We start from the raw sequence: 18,389 nt of genomic DNA on the forward strand, positions 1-18,389 counted from the left end.
GAGGTATTGACCTCTACTGGTACAAGGGCTTTACCAAATGAAATCTAGCAGAAATAGTAAAAATTATGGCCTTTTAAAACTCTTTTGAATAATTACAAATGGAAATGAGCACTTTCTGTGCCACTTTAACAACCCACTGTTTTAGTAAAAATTTGATATGACAGTTTCATTTAATTTCAGAATTTTTTTTGATTTTCTGATTTTGCCTTGTCTTTGGTTACTTCATTTTTTTCTTCCTCCTATTCTTAGAGGATTTGCAGAGGTTAAAAAGAATACACATATGCAAAAATTGGGAAACTGAGAAAACAGATAACTCTTTTTTTCATCTGACAAACTTTTCCAGATATTCTTGAATAGGAGCAAGTAATTAGGCAAAAAGGCCTTGAGTGAAAAATAAATTAAAAAAAACGGTGGTGCAAGTCAAGAATGACAGAAGTGGGAAAGTGAAAGAGAAGACCTTCAGAATGATTCCTGAAAGCACGACATCCCACCTCAGACTGTCTCCTCACCCTCCAAATGCAGAAGCAGAGATTATATGCAGGCTGACCAGCTCTCCTGGCCTCACCTGCTGTCAAACCTTTATTTCCCAGAAAGCCTCTTTCCAGACCCAAAACAGGTAGCAGGAGTATCTGGGTCCTGGTTCTTACCAGGGGCTACAGGAGCTTTGGTGGCACTGACGCAGCCTCACCCATACTCTCAGCATACCTCTAGGAGACAAGACTACTTACAAAGTCATTTTCCCAGCCTAAGGCTGGGAAAAACTGTCCTCATCTTCCATAATTGTCCAAGAAATGACAATGAACAAATGTCTCCCTGTCACTTGTTATTTTATTATGAGTTTGCTTCCATGCAAACAAGCTGTCTCATGACCTGGGGCATGAAAACCGCCTGATTGTTGCAGGTTTGCACCCAATACTGCCATTTCCTCACTGCATTAATTCAAGCTCCCCATCCCTACACCCCTTATGACCCTATTGCTCCTCTCACTGTACCTCAGGAATGGCCCCAAGCCATTCCATGGTGTGCCCAGGTTCCCCATGACCAGCCAGGCAGGACCTGCTGCAGCCCCTCACGGGGACAGCCCAGGGGTTTCTGCTTCTGAGCTGGGCATTTAAGGAGCCACCTCTATCTGAAGCATTGTACTGGGTCCTAACATACATTGCTGTGAAAATAAAAAGACAGACCATTAGTTAACAAGTAGCAAAAGCACCAGGATCCCAGCTGTGTACATCCTTGGGGTCTGCCATCTCTGGAATCAACCCAGCTGCAGCACAGCCGGGGTGGCAAGGACAGGCCCACCATGATCTGCAGGGCTTCCCGACGGCAATGGTGCCTCTCCCTCTGCCCCCCCCAGCCTGCTGAGGCACAGCTCCTGCCAGCTGTCCCCACTGCAGGACTTGGGAAGAGTGGCCGGTCTCTGCTGGCCTCCCAGGCCAGGTGCAGGTGGGCACAAAGGGCCGTGCCTGCCATGTCGTGTGGGCTCGGCTCACTGCGGGTAATGGAATGAGGCCTGACAGGGCTGCCAGGACGTAAAATGGCATTCCCTCCTATGGCTGCTGTCCCCGGGAAGGGGAGAAGCATTACTTTTGTCTTTTCATGGTGCCTCCCAAAGTCCAGAGAAGCTCGTACCAGAGCAGCCCTGGGGTAAAAAACCCCTTAAAGCGGGGTGCACAGGGAGCGAAGCTGCCGGGCACTGCTGAGACGGGCAGAAGTCCTGGGGGCAGCCTAGCCCAGATCCCCAAGGAGCAACATTCACCATCACCCCGCTGGCCATTTTGTCCCAGTCCTATTGCTTTGTTATGAATAATTCCAGCTCCCCTTCTCCCTCTGCTGTGCACAAAGCAGCCTGGTCCCCAAAAGGCAGCGGCATGTAAAAGTTGTCGCATCTCCATTAAACTGTACGCACTCCGCCCGCTGGCGGTAATGCACTTCAGATAATTCGTTGACGCAATATATTTTCCAGGATAGGCTTTTGTTTTCTTTCTTGGCTGCTCACCCTCTTTCTGTGGTCAGTTTTGCTCATTTCTCTTGTAAGCTGTCTAGAGGCAGAGAAAAGGCTTTCAGTTCTAAGCAGTTTCCTTTTCAGTTCCCCTTTATTGAATTCCAACCTCCATTTTTTTTTTTTTTAAGCATAGGGACATCATTTATCTTGGACTTTAGGTTGCAGGGGCCTTCAAGGGGCTTCTTTTTTTCTTTCCCAGCTGCATTTGTTGACACACAGTCAATCTGTTTTTTGCCTTCGTTCCCCCTCTTCCCCCCAGCAGGCCATAAAGTATCGACAGCTGTGCCCTTTATTAGCATAGCCATTTTAAGCACAACAAGGGGGAAGAGACTAAATATATTACAGCCATTACCTCTGTCAAAAAGTGACAATTTTAAAACATTTTAGCTTTTCACTGGGAAAGCCAGCAACACAAAAGAAAGTGCTATAATTTTATTGTAAATGCTTTTTAAATATGGGTCACTTGGCCATAATCAATAGAAAGGATGGAAAAGTTCAAAGCTTGAGAACAGTTCAGGCAGATAGCAGAATTTTTTTTTTTAAAAGCCTTGTCTTTAAAATATGCTAATTGGGGCAAAAATACAACAGTGAGAAGCATGCAAAATAAGATCTTGTTCCTGGCGGTTTTGTTTTCCGTACAGCTCTGTTCATGCTTTTCCCATCTACTTATAAGTGTGTTTTACAACTTGGATGGGAATTATTCCTCCCCAACAGGGTGTTATGAACATTTAGGGACTGAGAAAACAGGAGGGAATCCAGACAGTTACTACTCTCTTCTCAAAAAGGAAAAAAACTCTAATAAACTACTGTTTTTTTTTCAAATGCCTTTGGAAGTGTGATATGCCACAGCACTGTGATTTACCAAGCAAGATCACTTCTTGAGCATAAAATAATCCTGAAGCCTGAGAATTATCGTAGTTTGGGTTCAGGTTTGAATTCTTACACTTGCTGGCTTTTATACAGCAGAAATTTTTATTTTAAGCTTCCAGAATGAGAACTGGCCTTTTTGATTAGAAAAGTACTAACACCCACAGTCAGTATCTGTTATGAGCTCTAAAAGGTAAAAGAGGGCTAATGGATGCCCTGAAGCCTTTGGATCTTGGCTGCTTTTGTTTTAATTTGTAATGGGTTTATCAGGCAAAGAGGAAAGGGCAACCTCAGCAGCATTTATTTTGAATGGCTTCACCTTTCTTTCCATTTGTAACATCTGGAATGAACTTAGAAGTCTTTTCTGTTGTCTGTCCCTCCCTAGTGAAAATTTTTGCTTGAGGTTTCACTTTGTTTTTTAAATTTCAGAACATACATAAAACTTGGCTTATACGAATTCAAGTTGTTAAACAGGCTCCCAAAAGCAAAGCTGCTTTAAAGTCCATGAAACCCTGCACACAGTGCTGTACAGTACCTGCCAACTGTGTAATGCAGCTTTTGTCTTGTGGTGGCTCCTGGGGGCCTGTATCCCACTGCACTGAGCAGTCTCCAAATTTGCAGGAGAGAGCAAGCGAGCATCCTGCTGTGGGAAGAGTGTGGTCCATGGCAAAGTGGAAACTGGAAGGAATTCTCACCACCCATCTTTTGGCAATCAATTTAGCAGTTAAATGTAACCAGCTGGTCTCCCCAGGCTCCCTCTGTAGTCGAGGGAGGGAAAGCAAAGCTCCTGCAGAGGGTCATTCAGTGCACCCAAATTAGCCTTACTCTGAATTGTCCTCTCTCTCATCCGTGACTGGAAAAGGAGTTAGAAGAGACTATCCGGGTAATTTAGCCAGCTAGGATGGGTGGTCTGAATAATTCCTTCCCCACCAACCTCTAAAAGCCTTCCTAGGTACCCCACAGAGATTGGCACGCTGTCAGAGGGATCGATTCCCAAGCACATCAGCAGTTCAGTAATCTGTGCTCATGCCCGCTCTAGAGAAAGCTGGGATGCTCGAGGAACTTACTCAATCCTGTTGGACCCTGTAGCTCCCAGCCAGGACAGGGAGCTGACCATGTGTTGTCAGATGATGCTGTTGGACTGGTTGTGGCAATGGTCAGGTTTGGGTTTTGCTTTTTTTTCCCATACCTGTCAGACTCTATCTGCTGTCCTCAAGCCCAGACAGAAGCCACTGAGATGGGAGTAGCTGTAGGTTAGCCTGGCCCTCAGAGTTGTCTCATGGTGGAATTGAAAGTGGCTCTGGTCCTGCATAGACAGAAGACAGAGCTGCTCCTACCTCCTTCCCAACAAATGAGTTTGATCCCTTCTTGAGGGACCCCCTCCTCCTCACTTGTACAGAGCAAGGAAGATGGGCTTGTTCTCAAGAAGGAAAGCAAGCCATGGAGGCATGGCACACCTCCCAAATGAGGGACAGACAAGCAACAGCCAAAGCATCACTAGGTCTCCAAACCAAGGGCAATAACCTAAGGAAGGCACAGCCTTCCACTAGGCCAAGTAACAGGTAAAAGCAGAGGATTAACAGGACTCACCTGCAGACAGTGTTGCTGGTGGTGAGAGGAGGAGCCCTGAAAAATACCCAGGTTTACTACAAGTAGGCAATCACCACCTTTTCCCACACCACATATCCACCTGTATCTCCCCATCTGCCCTGCAGCCACGTGTCTGCCGTGGTTTCCCACAGGCCCTCAGCAGGAGATGGGCAGTGTGGCCTCCCAGGTCACACCTCTGCCAGGCAGGGCCTCTGCTGCCCTCACTCAGGTCACCCCCAAGCAGCTGGCTGGTAGAAGAGGTCAGGAAGGAGTTCCAGCATACCTTTCCAGGATCTTCTGCCTGCTCCTCTGCCATTGCTGAGAGAGCTGCTTCTCGGGTACAGCCAGCTGGAGAATACATGGAAAAACTAAAAGGACATCACTTCCCCCAAAATTCCTGGTCTAAATATTGCATCACCAGAGTGACAACATGTATTTCGGAGAGAACCAACTTCAGGATGAGCAAACTCTTTTGCACGAAGAGACTAGGAAATGTTCTCTATCACTTTTCATAAGGGCCAGAGCCATCCAAGTAACTAAGATGTAAATGCAACAAAGATTTTAATTTGCAGGATTAAATTGTGCCTCTTTCTTTCTTTTCATCTGAAAGTGAGCTGCATCTTTGCACTGCTACTAAATCATCGCTTTTCCATGCTTGACCAGAAAAGAATCTGACCTGGGCAGCTGTTTAACTTGCTGCTCATCAAAGACCAGCAAAGTCTGGCTTTCAACTGTTTGAACAGTGGAACAGTCTTTTTACAGCCAGTCTTATTAAAGCACAGGATTTTATTAGCTGTTTTGTGGTAATAAGGTGCAGTACAATGTTGTGGAATGCTCCTTCAGGAGATTTGGGATCTTGTATACTTTGGGGTTTACTTTCTTCTTTCAGACTTGGGTGCTTGGCAACCCACTAATTCTACAGCTTCATTGTAATATTCTCTTCCTTAAAGCCACCTTCGACAATTGATTTTTCACCCAGGTAGGGGAAAATTATTACTTAGAGAACTATAAGAGAAATTGCCTGGTTGGTTTTTTTGGGGATTTGTTTTGGGGTTTTTTTGGTATTTTAAAGCCATTGCAGGTTTTCAGGTATTTGAAAAAACTCCAGATATAGGGTGAAAAATCTACTTTGGCCATGCACATATACAGCAATGTTGCATATTCAAAACATTGAAGCTAATGTGGTTTTCCTCTTTGGCAACTTTCTTTAAAGTTCTGGTAATTTTCTCACAACAACATTTTTAACAGATTGTAAATGTCCCTTTTTCCTGAAAACCACTTTTGGGGCACATAAAGTTTCAATTAGCATTTGAGAATACCTGCCAGGAAGTTTTCATGAACATTTAAACAAATGCATCTGCATTATTTTGCAAAAGAACAAAGTATTCTGTCAAATTTCAGCAATATCCCATCATCTTTTGTTTCATAACTGTAATGGGAAACAAAGAAAAGCAAAGCTTCCAAATCATTGACGAGCTTTAATGAGAACTATGTTGCTTTGGACTGTTGATGCCAAAATAAAGATTGAAACACAAGTTTTTGTTTTTGGGACTGACTGGGAAAGGCTTTTTGGGAATGAAAGCACATGTATCTGAAACCCACTACCTAACACCTTTACAGTCACTGCTAGAAAATCTATCAACATTTTACTCAGAAGGGATCCTTTTCCTGATTACAGTATGAAAGTATGCATTTATATCATCAAATATCTTTGTTTCATATGATTGAATGAAATAATAGAATCAGATACATACATGATGACCCTATCAGACCTGCTGAGGCAGCAAACCTTCCATCACTCTCCAGGTTTGAGACTACCAGGTATTACAGCACTGTTGACTGCAGCAGATTTCATGGTCACATTGGCCAGGAACATCTGACACTGACTCAAATGCAGATGCAGCACCTCTGTACCCTGCTGGGGAGGGAGAAGAGAGCATTCCCCAAACCAGTCAGACTCATTGCCCAGTTTGCCAGTTTAAGTAAGGCTCAGGTGCCCAAACCTCCAATTTTGGAGGTTCAACTTTGAAAATAAATCCAGAAGCAAATCCTAATTTCACAGTAAACAAAAAATTCCAGGGAGCTCTTTTGGTTTTTGGGTTTTTTTAATCTCCAAATACTCACTTTTCTCCAGACTCCCTCCAAGAGAAATCTTACCACATGCACAGTTCCTTTGAAGAGAAAATACCATACATCACAAAAGGAAGTACATGCACTGTTGAGTTGAAGGACCTTGGTCCCAAGATATTCCCAGATCTCCAGCCAGTGCAGCTAAGTTTGGACCTATGTCACATTTCAAAGATAAGACAAAAATCCTGCAGCCTATCACCCTGGAACAGCTTTGGGGCATTGTAGTAGTACAAGTTATTAATTTGACAACATGAGCCTGCACTACAGGAACCCAGTTATGACAATTGCTCGAGCTAGAGGATTCAGGCAGAACCTTCTATGCTTGGTCTTCATTTCTTTTTACTTGAAGCAGCATCTCATGTCTGTAGAACCTAAGAGCATCTGTTTTCCAAGATAAACTAAAGAGAAAAACTGTTTATTTCAAATACTGCTGCCCTGTGGCAAATGACAGGAGACAGACCCCAAAAGCCTCATGCTATACCATTTGTAACAAGGTCCCTGGAGCCATTATTGTTTTATTAATCTCTTTAACCAGATTGTTAGGAGCACATTCTACAGCTTGTAAAACAACAAACTGAGATTTCCCCCTTTGTACTTTGCCCTCTGTAGCAATCCATTTAGAGGCCCATTACTGAAATAACAGATTCCCCAGTTCCAAGAATCAGCCTCAGCTGATACTAAGACAGTGCTCAGTTCCTCATTAGCAGAGATAGTTCAGTTTTGCTCCTCACGGAAAGTTCACAAATTCTTTGCACCTGCAGGGCAGTTTATACTTGCCTGTGATGGGCTCAGAGCAGTCAGTGGATGATACTAAATCCAGAATTCCATTTTTGAGACCCAGCTTAGAGGCAGCCAAGCATACTTCTTGCTCCTGGACAACTTCTCCCTCCCTCTTTCGGAGGAGGAATAGGTACAATTACAGTATTATCAGTACATCGTTTTTCTTTAGCTATTGCTGTGTGGGAAAGGTGGCTTCCTTTTCCCCTTCAGCAAATTGCATCCATGTGGATGCAGCAAATATAGACTGAGCCAAGTCACAACCCAAAACATCATCAACATTCAGAAAGGTCCCAGCATAGGGACATTAATTGTATAAATTTCTCTAAGCTCTCACTTTTTTGGGGGGCAGGGGGTGGGAAGGACATTGATGTGGCTGGACACTGTCCTTTGGAAACACAAGATGCACTGTTGAGAGGACAGCAGTGCATTGTTTTTTTTTTCTTTTCAGTTCTTTTGGAAGACGAAGGAGATCTGTGGAAGCTCCTTGCATAGGCAACCACAGCACAACTTCACACCAAATCCCCCCCTTTACGAGGTCTTTGAACACCAACCTCCTTAGTTCAGGGAACCAGTGTCAAGTCACAGGAAAGAAAAACAAACTGGAGAACCATCACCAACCTCTGAAAGGTTCACAGGGAATGGCATGTGCATGCTTCTGCGTAAAAACAGGAATTAGAAACGAGGACATTCTCCATGTAAGTCATGCTGCGAGAAACAGAGAAAGAAACCAAGCAGGCAAAGAGGCAAGAACAGCAGTGCAGCACGCCTAAAACTTTAATCTTTGTTTTCAAAGAGTACAGAATTGAAAGTGACACTTCTCCTTCCCACCTTCCCACTCTCTATCCCACTGCTTTCTAAGTTCTCTGCAAAGGGAAATATTTCTTTGTTGATTAGTTTGACTTCCCTTCAAGTGAGGCATACCCGCTAATCTCCAAAAGTAGGCCCCAACTCAGTAAAACACTGGCACATGCACTTCACTTCAGTCCACTCCCATTCATTTAAGTGTACATACTTGAACACCGTTTTGAGTAGGGATGTTTTTACTTAACCAAAGAGGGGAGGAAGGGAGGTATATTTGTGTGGTCTTAACCAGGGAGGGGAGGGAGTGAAGACATACAAGGTACATGATCTTGTTCCCAATTTAAAGGTAGTTTTTAGCAGCAGTGACTGACACATTGTTAAAATCTTAAGCAGCAGCTTAACCCGAGAAGTGTGTAGCAGTAAGAAACCCCATGACACTTTAAAAAGGGTAGCTTTGAAATCACTGCTCAATGCCAGTTGAAGCAGCCTCACAAGGTCAATCAGACTTCTAAGTTTAAACACCCTCTGCTCCTAATGCCATCAATTAAACACGCTTCATTAATTACAATTACATAAAGAGGAAGACTGGCAAGACAATACAAAAAATTATCAAGAGTGAGAAAACCTACAGAGTTCAGAAAACAGGATTCTGGAAAATGAAAGTGTTCGTATTTTATTTTACATTATAGGCTTTCACTTTTTATCCCTTTGAAATACGTTTAGTTTTAAATTAATAAAGATCATAAACTAATAAATTGATATGTTCTCTAAAGAGACATAATAAAAATTCAGACATTACAGCACAGGATCCATCATTTAAATATTCCAATAATAGAACAGTTAAAGTTATGCTGGCTAACTTGAGGATAAAATGCCTAGATAAAAGATGTGGCTCTAAGGAAAAGTGTGGATTAGAGGCGAATTGCGAGTGAAGCAGGTGATGCTTTAGTCTGAATCTGAACTCTCTTGCTTGCTGGTAGGGTACTGGCTGACTGTTTCTTCCAAAGGAGCCATTGTGCCATCCGGCCGCACTCCCATTGGTTTTATAAGCTCATCTCTGTAGGAGATTTAAAAACAAGAACATATATTAGCATAGGCACACATATCAATTCACATGTGTATAATGCAGTCACATACAGTATATGCTTTAGTACATAATGAACCTTTAAAAGGAAGTTATTTCTGCTAAAGCCCTCCGTTTTTAAGAAAAAGGCATAAAAACCCTTCCCAAATAGGTGGGAGGGGAAGACCAGGACAGATAAAGACTTCATTCATTTAGGCCAAACTTACTTAGCCAGTTAAAGACACCATGAAAAGTCAGTGCCTAATAGGCTCAAGACAAGGAGCAGGTTCACTGTTTTGGATACACAAACTAGCTTTTCTTCAAAAAGCTCTCTGAGAGCCAATTCTTCCTAAAATTTCACCTGCCATTCTGGCTAATATATGCCCAAGGAATTTAAACAGTGATTTGATACATATTCATCTTGTTGAAGGAAATAAATCAGTTAAGAGAACAGACTCTGCCTATAGCACTACTAGGGGTGTCTTGAGTACTTGTTGATTCATTTTAAAAAAGCTGACTGATTCTAATACTATTGCTTTTGTTTGTGGCAGTTTAATTACAGGATTTACAGCCATTTTAATCTCTTCAAGGCTCCAAAGGCTGCTCAGCAGTTAATCCAATTATATCTACTCCACAAGCTACAGCCTCATCTAAGAGATGATTAATTATTGATTAAGCCAATCAAAAAGTATTAGCAAAGATTTATTTAATCCTTACTTTTTATCACCTCATTTGTAGGTGGATTATGGCAGAAGCTGTAAGGGCAAAGATAACATTTTGATTTTCTGCTGGGAAAGAAAAAAAAAAAAGGAAAATACCTCTAAATATTCAGGAGTCACCTTAAATAAAGGAGTGGAGGTTTGATGTCAATTTATCCCTTACTTGAAAGGCAGCCCAGTAAAACTGTGAATTTAACACACATCTACCACCCTCCTGAGTCACAGACAGTAAAACTGCATCACTCAATAGCGAAGCAAAGGCATCCCACCAGCTCTCTGTCTGGGCAGCACTTCTCCCTTGGTTGAAAAAAGGGACAAAAATTCCTTGCACACAGCTCGCGATCCAACCTTAACACATCAGGAACAGCAAGAAAGGCAACCTCTGAATTACATGGCAGGCATCTGCTAGATATTGTACAGGCAAGAAGCAGTCAAATTAAGTCTCAAAGAGTCCTTTTGCTCAGGAAGAGCAGAGACCAGCAAGATAAATGCAGCTGTTTGTGCAGATGTGACAATCAGATACTACAGTGGTTAAGATCAAAAATGCCACAGGAGAAACTGGACGTGGAGAACCTGCTGTGGCTTGGCTAAACAAGGTCTGGTGGGAAGCTGCAGGCCAGGGAAGGAGGTTTGCAAGACCATATTCAAAGAGCACAGGCCAGACTCTCCCTCAGTGTGTGTGGAAGAGTAAGAGCTACCTTTAAATAGACCGGAGAGGGCTTGCCATTATTTAAGGACTGACAGCAAGTCCTCTTGCTTCAGGCAATGCAGTCTGTAGCATGCAGATTCTGCCCAAATGACAGCACTCTTAAATTTTCAAGAATCTGTTGGAGATGTGTGGAGAAGACATCAAAAGAATACTTGAAATCAGATTTGAAAGGGCTCAAAACACAAAGATTACAGATACAGTGTCCAAACAGGACCAGAACTCTGCCTGCCTGCTGTAGGGGTCCCACAAAAGGCAAAGCTGGAGTGCTTTGGAGTTGTGTCCAATAGCAAAGACCTTTTTTTCACATGAAAAAAACCCTATATATCTAAGGTCTTTTTGGCTTTCAAACTTTAAACACCATAATAACAAAACAACTGTCCTTTGCCAACTTGCAAGAACTCTTCAGTGCCACTTACTGAAGTTCAAGCCTCAATAGTGATCTATTACACTTATTTCTGAAGCAGAGTAATCTGAAGAGTAAAGTCCTTGCTCATATTTAAGTCCTAAAAGTAAAAAAATGGCCACAAAGAGCCAAATCACCTTTGCTTGTCCTCTAAGCTGAGAGGATCCTAGATTTTTGTTTCAAAAATCCCAAAGCACATTCTTATATTGCAACATTTAATGTTGCAGCCAAAAGTCATAGAAACACATAATTTTCTAGTCATTTACCATTTAATATTGGTAATAAATAAATGATAATTACTGAGGGATAAAGAAATCGTTCAAGAAAAAGGCAAGAGAAACACAGGAAAACAAGGGCGCAAGGTCCATTTATGTGGGGACCTCCCTCTCTCACAAAGATACTTATATCTGTAAATAGTCAAGAAGTCCTATCTTGTCACTTGTCAATTATAAAGAAAGAGGTCTTTCTCTGCGACTGCCCTTTTCAAGCTTCACTTGCACCCACACTCCAGAACTTGACACGAATGTTTTCTCTCCTGGTGGGTCACCTGCAGACACTGAACATCAGATGCAGGAGACCAGACACATCCTTATGCTCAAGGCTTGGTCTGTGGTTTGTGTGGGAGTCTTTTGGGGATAAATGCACCAAGTTTTGCGTGACAATGCAATGCAGAACTCTGAGTCATGGATGTGCACTTGTATTTTCTTTCATGATGCTCAACAGCCCATTTCTTAGCTCACTCTGCTCATTTCCAAGTGCACCATAGCCAACTGTGCTGGTACTGCATTTGAGGGTTATTCCCAATGCGTTTCCTCCTCTCTAGGCTTTAACGATTCGACCTAGGCTGAGCTTGCATTGCACTGAATAGCAAGGATGTTTTATCAAGTACATTTCTGCCCCTGCATGAGCTTCCTGCTTTGCAAACCCTTGAGCAGGATGAAAGATGGCTGTTACAGTTTGTTGTTCTCTCTGTATTAGAAGGCTGAACTTCATACATCCTTCCTTAGGCAAATGTTACACAGTAAAACTGAACTGTGTGAACACAGAAATATGCTAGGCCACCAAAAGAAGAAGAAAGAGGAGAAGAAGGGATCAGCCTATTTTGCTTCTAACCATAATCTAGTCCTAAACCCATGTAAAACATGGCATCCTTTCACCAGTGAAGATTTGACTGCCAGCTCTGAACACCACACAAGCTTACTCCCGGTTTCCAAAGAGGAAAATTACAGAGAGAGACAAACAGATGAAAAGATTTGGGCTGCCTACAAAGCCAGTTTCTGAAGTTTGGAACAATTGTCTGCTAAATAACAAAAAGATTGCATGGTCACTCAGCTAAACTGAAGGACCATGCAAGAGCCCACATAGCTTCTCCTTACCTGGCATGAACAGTCTCAGCCCTGCCAGCCTCAGCAATTTGCACACTTAGCACTGGCTGCTTAGAGACCTCAACTGTGCTTTCATACCCTGGGCTAACTGAGGATGAACTTACTGTTTATGGTGAGATAGAAGGTGGCAAGGGAAGTGTCAGAAACTGCCAGTTCAGCAGACAGGTTACTATCCAGAAACTGGATGTTTATAGTACACTACAGAGTAGAACATTGAAGGCTTCAGCCTAGTAGATGGCAGCGAGAATTCTTCTGTATCTATGAAGATCTATACCAGCACACAATGTGTGTATTTATGCATGTTTGAACATCCTTATGTGACCTCCCACATACTCAAATGCACCTTGCAACGTTCTTTTTCTAATGCAGACAAAGCATTCTATTCAAGTGTACTTAGAAACACACCATAATTAAACAGTTGGTAAAATGCATTCTCTTCTTCCACTTCCAGGTCTCCCAAGAGTCCCTTCAAATATATCTATACAAGTTTTGGCTTCCTGCTTGCCATTTAGCTTGATAACGACTTAAAAATCATTCCCTTGTTTTGAAGGGTGACTCTTTCTTGTCTGCTCTCTGCCACAGGGCAGTGCTGACACAGGGAATTAATGATGGTGTCTGTAATCAAACAGCCGTCATGTAAACACCAGTCTGTTCCTTTCATAAAATAGTATGTTGGGGACCTATTCACCTCCTCATAATTGAGTACTACATAATAGTTCTGATCCTTTCATGTAACATTATTTTGTTCTATGATTAGAAAGGGGAAGAAAAAAAAGATCTATGTAACGTTGCCTTCTTCATTGATCCTATGATTAATTTTGTGTTTTTAATGAGTATGGTGGCTTATTTAGACAGGTTCTCTTCCATACTCATTTTGTTGACTTCTGTTCAATGTACAACAAAACCCAAGCTGTGATAATTGGAGACCATTTCATCAGCAAAAGGATTCTTGCTATTAATACAAGGTTGGCTTGGAAAAAGCATCCTGACATTTTAAATTAGTCAATTAATATACAATTCTACCTGGCATTTATAATAGAAAAAATGTTAGGGTTTTTTCCAGACATTTTAATTAACACAGAGTATTTCCAATAATCCATTATATAGACAGAATATCATACAACACTGACTCAAGGTGGCTAACTTGATATTTTGCAAAAAATGGAAGGCTGAGTTAAATATTTTTGCAAATTTGGGGAGTTTTTCAAAGCTCAAAGATGTGCATCACATGCAGAGAACACTGGTTTACAGTCACCAAACAATTCTTGAAGAATCAACAAGACACTTAATGCAGACAATACCCATAGAGTCACATCAGGGCCAAGTTCAGGCATCCAGCAATCAACCTAAGTAATATATACATCTCTCAAGAGCTACAGTAATCAAGGTTTTTCATGTTCATTTATACCTATAATTTGTATACATTTAATTATTTAAAAAAAAATATCTGGTCCAGCCAAATCTGAGCAAAATACTAATTTCTATAAAAGCTTCTGTAGAACCAAAGTCTATGGTAAAATATTGGGGTAAGGGAAATGGGTTCAGAAACAATATTCAGTTTTCCTACCTGTATCTGGATAAATCAAAACTGAGTGATTAATTTTAATTTAGCCTCATCAATTGTCAATTACCCCATGAACAGGCCTAAACACCAACAACCTAATAGAAGTAAAAAACTTTGGAAGTATGATCTGAAATGACCAAATGCATGAATCAGTTTTACATCACCTCAAAAATTTTAAATTTTTCATTGCCAATGGTGAAAATAAAGAGAAATCCGAAAAGCAAAAATCCACTGGCCTATTATGAAACAAGAGAAAAAGTGTCCTTTTATTACTCATAGCTTCCATAAACCTGTACACAGGGTACAGTGTAAACAGCAGCACTAATGAAGGCTATAAATTTTCAATGAAGCAGCACTGTTCCACAAATTTGTTTTCTGAGTTCAATTTGTGTCATCAGGTAGCTTTCAAAAATGATACTCAGGTAGTCAAAGCCATATCTAGAATACTCCAGTGACAGAGTGGCCTGATTATCCTCATCAGTCTGGGAGCGGAAGCAAGTTTGTCAGTCCTTCAATGTTTTCTTTCATATCTTTCTCCAGTAAAAGTGTGTCAGCTTTTCAAAGCTTAGTTTCCATTACTGGGACAATACCAGTGCACTAAACCAGTTTTGCTGCACATCACACAAGTTTACTCTAAGCTCTTGTTCAAGTTACACAGATAAATTTACATAAAGTCATTCAAGATAAGAACCAGCTCTTTGTTCCTGTTCAACTGCCTCCCCCTCTTATAAGCACTTACAACATTTATAACACTGTATTTATAACACTGCACTTGCAAGCACTTATAACACTGCACCAAACTGAAACTGTTCATGGCGTATTTCCCCTCCTACGATGACAACAACAAAGACCAGCAGAAGTAAGGACACCTGCCACGAGCAGTCTGCCTCAAAGCAAGATTCAAATCCCAAAGACTCCTACCAAAGCAACCTCTGGTTTGCATTTGTGGGGTGCAAATCAAGGCAAAAAATGCATTCAACACAGATTTAAGCATCTGAAAACTCCCAGCACTGAAGGGCTCAAGCTTGAGGCAGCACAAGTGTTCTATTCCAAAACCAGAGAGGGACTCTAAGTATGATCAGCGTGTTACTAACTCCTTATTGTATACAAGACTGGCAGCTTCCCATTTTATTTAACATCTTCAAAGCCCCTGGTTGCCCACTCAATTACATTCATGAAAAATGTCCTACAGCCTCCCAGACCAAGTCTTACTTTCTTTTTCCTTCCTGCCAGCATTTCCCTCCTCCCCGATTTTTAGTAAAACAAAAAGTGTGGGAAGAACAGTCAAATGATTTTATTCATGTTATCACAGCCCCTAAAGTGGTCACACCAACAACATTGCCCCACAGTAATCACTACACTAAACAAACAAAAACCTTACCACAAAGAGTCCCAGCCCTGAAGTGTTTGCAGTCTAAGTACTATAGAAGAAGCTGCAGGTGGAAGTAAGTGACACAGAAAGCCCAAGGTGACAGTAGTGCCACCAGCCAAGAGGGTAAGTGTCGGCACAGGGCAGCAGCTGCTCAGTCATTGTCAGTCTGTAGCAGGCACCGCAGCAGGTGTCTCAATCCTCCAAACTGAAAAGGCTCTTATGCTACAGTAGTGCCATTGGGAGTTCTTGTGTAACTGCTGTAGTGATAGCAACTGACTTGTCTGCAGTCTTAGTTCATCTCCGGTCTCAATCTTTCTTTTTAAAAAACATTTTAGACCATTAAGTCATTTTATTGTGGTACTCTTGATGCTCAGCATCTTAATTCTTTAGCTTACATAGCAATGATTCCAATTTAAAAAGTAGGTCAATTAAGATTATATGAGCATTGCATTTTCTTCTCTTTACTAAAAAGACTATGACATACTGCATTTGCTTTCCATGCAAATAATGTGAGAAACTATCCAATTACTTCACTGACAGTCTCAGACCAGTTGTTCCAAGTTTCTTCCCTGCTTTCAATCCTGCTTGCAATTCAGTCTTTGACAGCTAATGTAAAATTCAGATTCTCCTGCATATTTTGCTGTATTCCTAATCTTTATTAGAGATATTCAGCAAAACAAGTATTTCTACATTTCTAATAAAGATTAGGAACACAGCAAAATATTTGTTTTGCTGAATTTCTCTCAAGAGATCTTGTTATTTGAATATTTACACTCTCACAAAACAAACCCATTTCTAGCTGCTGAGTTTTCCCACGTTTGAAGTGCGATCCACTTATATATTTATCTCCTACAGCTAATGGTAAATTGGTATTACATCAAGGGTTCCTCAAGAACGTAGAACTCTGCTTACACAGAAAACAAACTACAGGCAATCTATAAGTATGTGGAAAGAAAAATCAATAAATTCTAGGTGTATTGAATCCAAGTGAAAAAAGTTACAGATAATAGCTTTGTACCCGTTTTGTATGTAGAAAGTTATAAAACAAAGATCAACTTTCTGTATCAATACTGTACACCTGTATGTCACACTAAGTACCATTTTCTTTCATTGCATTACCTTAGTCACATAAAACAAATTACAAAGACTGATTTGTAATCCAGTCCACACTTAGCCTAATAAATCCGCAATAAGTCTTAAATGTAAATTCCATTTTAATTGCTCCATTATACAATTTATTGTTTCTGATTACAACTATTTTCACATTGTATTTGTTCTTCATATACGTAGCAGAGGTAAGTAGTTACAATGAGATGCTGCTGATTGACTCGGGGAAAAATGAGTACATTTGCCTTGGGCTTGGATCATGTCCCATACTTTAAAAGAAGAAATTCTCTCCATTAACATCAGCCTATCTATTCAGGAGGCAGGTCCCCTCACTATCACATCTTTCTTATTCTGTCCTATCGTTTCCTAAAGAGGTTTCCTCTGAAGTCCTGCAACATACCACTCTTTTCTTTGAAGTGGTCATTTAAACATTTTTCTCTGCAGTTAAAGTGGTCCTAATCCTCCAAAGAAGTTGATTCTAGCACCGTTTTGAAGCACCAGACCTTAGCAAAGAGCCAGGATACAAGCTGCCTTTCTCAAAAGCAGCTAGAGTACAATACCTGGAAAGTTTATCAAACATGTTGACAAGCTTCATAGCTTCATATTCTTTTTGCTCCTCTGTCATTTCATCCATTGGATTGGGCATTGGTTCTTCTAAGTGACCAGTGATAAGGTTAATGCTGGAGATGGAAAAACAATACAGTTTACATTTCTGTAGAAATATGTACATTTTCTATCTTCTTAATAGTGAGGAAGGAACTAACAGAAACCACCAAGACTAAAACTGTCTGAACTGCACATGGAAGTTTTTGTTATAAATAGCCAACCTTCATATTTATACCCTTTTTAGCTTTTTCTCATGAAATGTAACTCTATCTTCTTGTTGATTCACTGTATTAATTTCTTGTTAGCTACCCAGAAATGCACAGCCCCCCAGTAATTGTTATGTTATAACCCACACACAGGGGAGTAATGATAGTGCAATGACAATGTCATGAGTAATAATGACATAAATAGGGAACTCAATGACAGATACATGTTTGAAACTATTCTGTACAGGCTTAATTTTACAACTATAGACAGGTTCCAGTTAATTTCCTTATTCATGAAGAACTGTTGTATTAGTTTACTATTGCCCTTCCATGATAATGATTTTTTGCTCAAACCAAATTAAGTTACTTTACTTTGAGAATTTACAATGCCAGTTTTATTTTCACTGTTAAAACAAGTCAACAGTGTTAAGGAAAAGGTAACAAGCAGAGAAGTAGTTTTAAAGAACACTTTCAGGGTAAATTATCCTTTCAAACACTTTAATCACAAACATTTAACAGCCATACAGAAAACCAGATGCATAAATCAGCTGACAATTGTCTTGAATATTTCATTTAAGTGTCAGTTTTTAACTAAATAGATGTTATAGTTTCACTTATATGCATATAACTGGATGTCAGGTTTTTCAAAGAAGAGCAGAGAGAAAACAGCAAGAAAAAAATTCCTAAAGCACAGAAATAAAAAGAAACTTCCTGGTTTAAAGTTAATTTCTTCACAGAGAAGCAATGTAATTCCTACAACTTCTCATACGTTTAATCCTGTGTTTCATTCATGTACCTTAATAAGAATCTTTCAATAAACCAGAACTCTCCACCATATCATATTACCATATATGTGTAATTCAGGGAAAACACAGTAAAACAGAAAAATAACATCCTTCAGATCTCCACTATCAACAATTTCAGAACCTACTTAAAATGGCATCAAATCTTAGATGTAACATGACAAACTGAAACCTCTAACACCCAATCAATTACAATTAATAAAAAGCAACAGACAGCTTCTATATGATCACTGAATCCTTCAAATCAATTGGATTCCTGATGCATAACTCCTATAGAAATTA

General features: G+C 40.6%; 1 protein-coding gene across 1 annotated transcript in view; it reads right to left on the bottom strand.

Moving 5' to 3' along the window:
• Window positions 1-8,125: 8,125 nt before the first annotated feature.
• The window catches only part of RIC8B (RIC8 guanine nucleotide exchange factor B), a 34,918-nt gene continuing 24,654 nt past the window's right edge, over window positions 8,126-18,389 (bottom strand). The window contains exons 9-10 of the mRNA XM_017804593.1: window positions 17,053-17,172; window positions 8,126-9,227 (exon numbers count right to left, since the gene is read on the bottom strand). Coding sequence (XP_017660082.1) covers window positions 9,116-9,227; window positions 17,053-17,172 — 232 coding nt within the window. The 3' untranslated portion in view covers window positions 8,126-9,115. The remainder of the gene's footprint in view (window positions 9,228-17,052; window positions 17,173-18,389) is intronic.

Source organism: Lepidothrix coronata, unplaced genomic scaffold (assembly GCF_001604755.1).
Source record: "Lepidothrix coronata isolate B3197 unplaced genomic scaffold, Lepidothrix_coronata-1.0 Scaffold10, whole genome shotgun sequence".
NCBI classification, from domain to species: domain Eukaryota; kingdom Metazoa; phylum Chordata; class Aves; order Passeriformes; family Pipridae; genus Lepidothrix; species Lepidothrix coronata.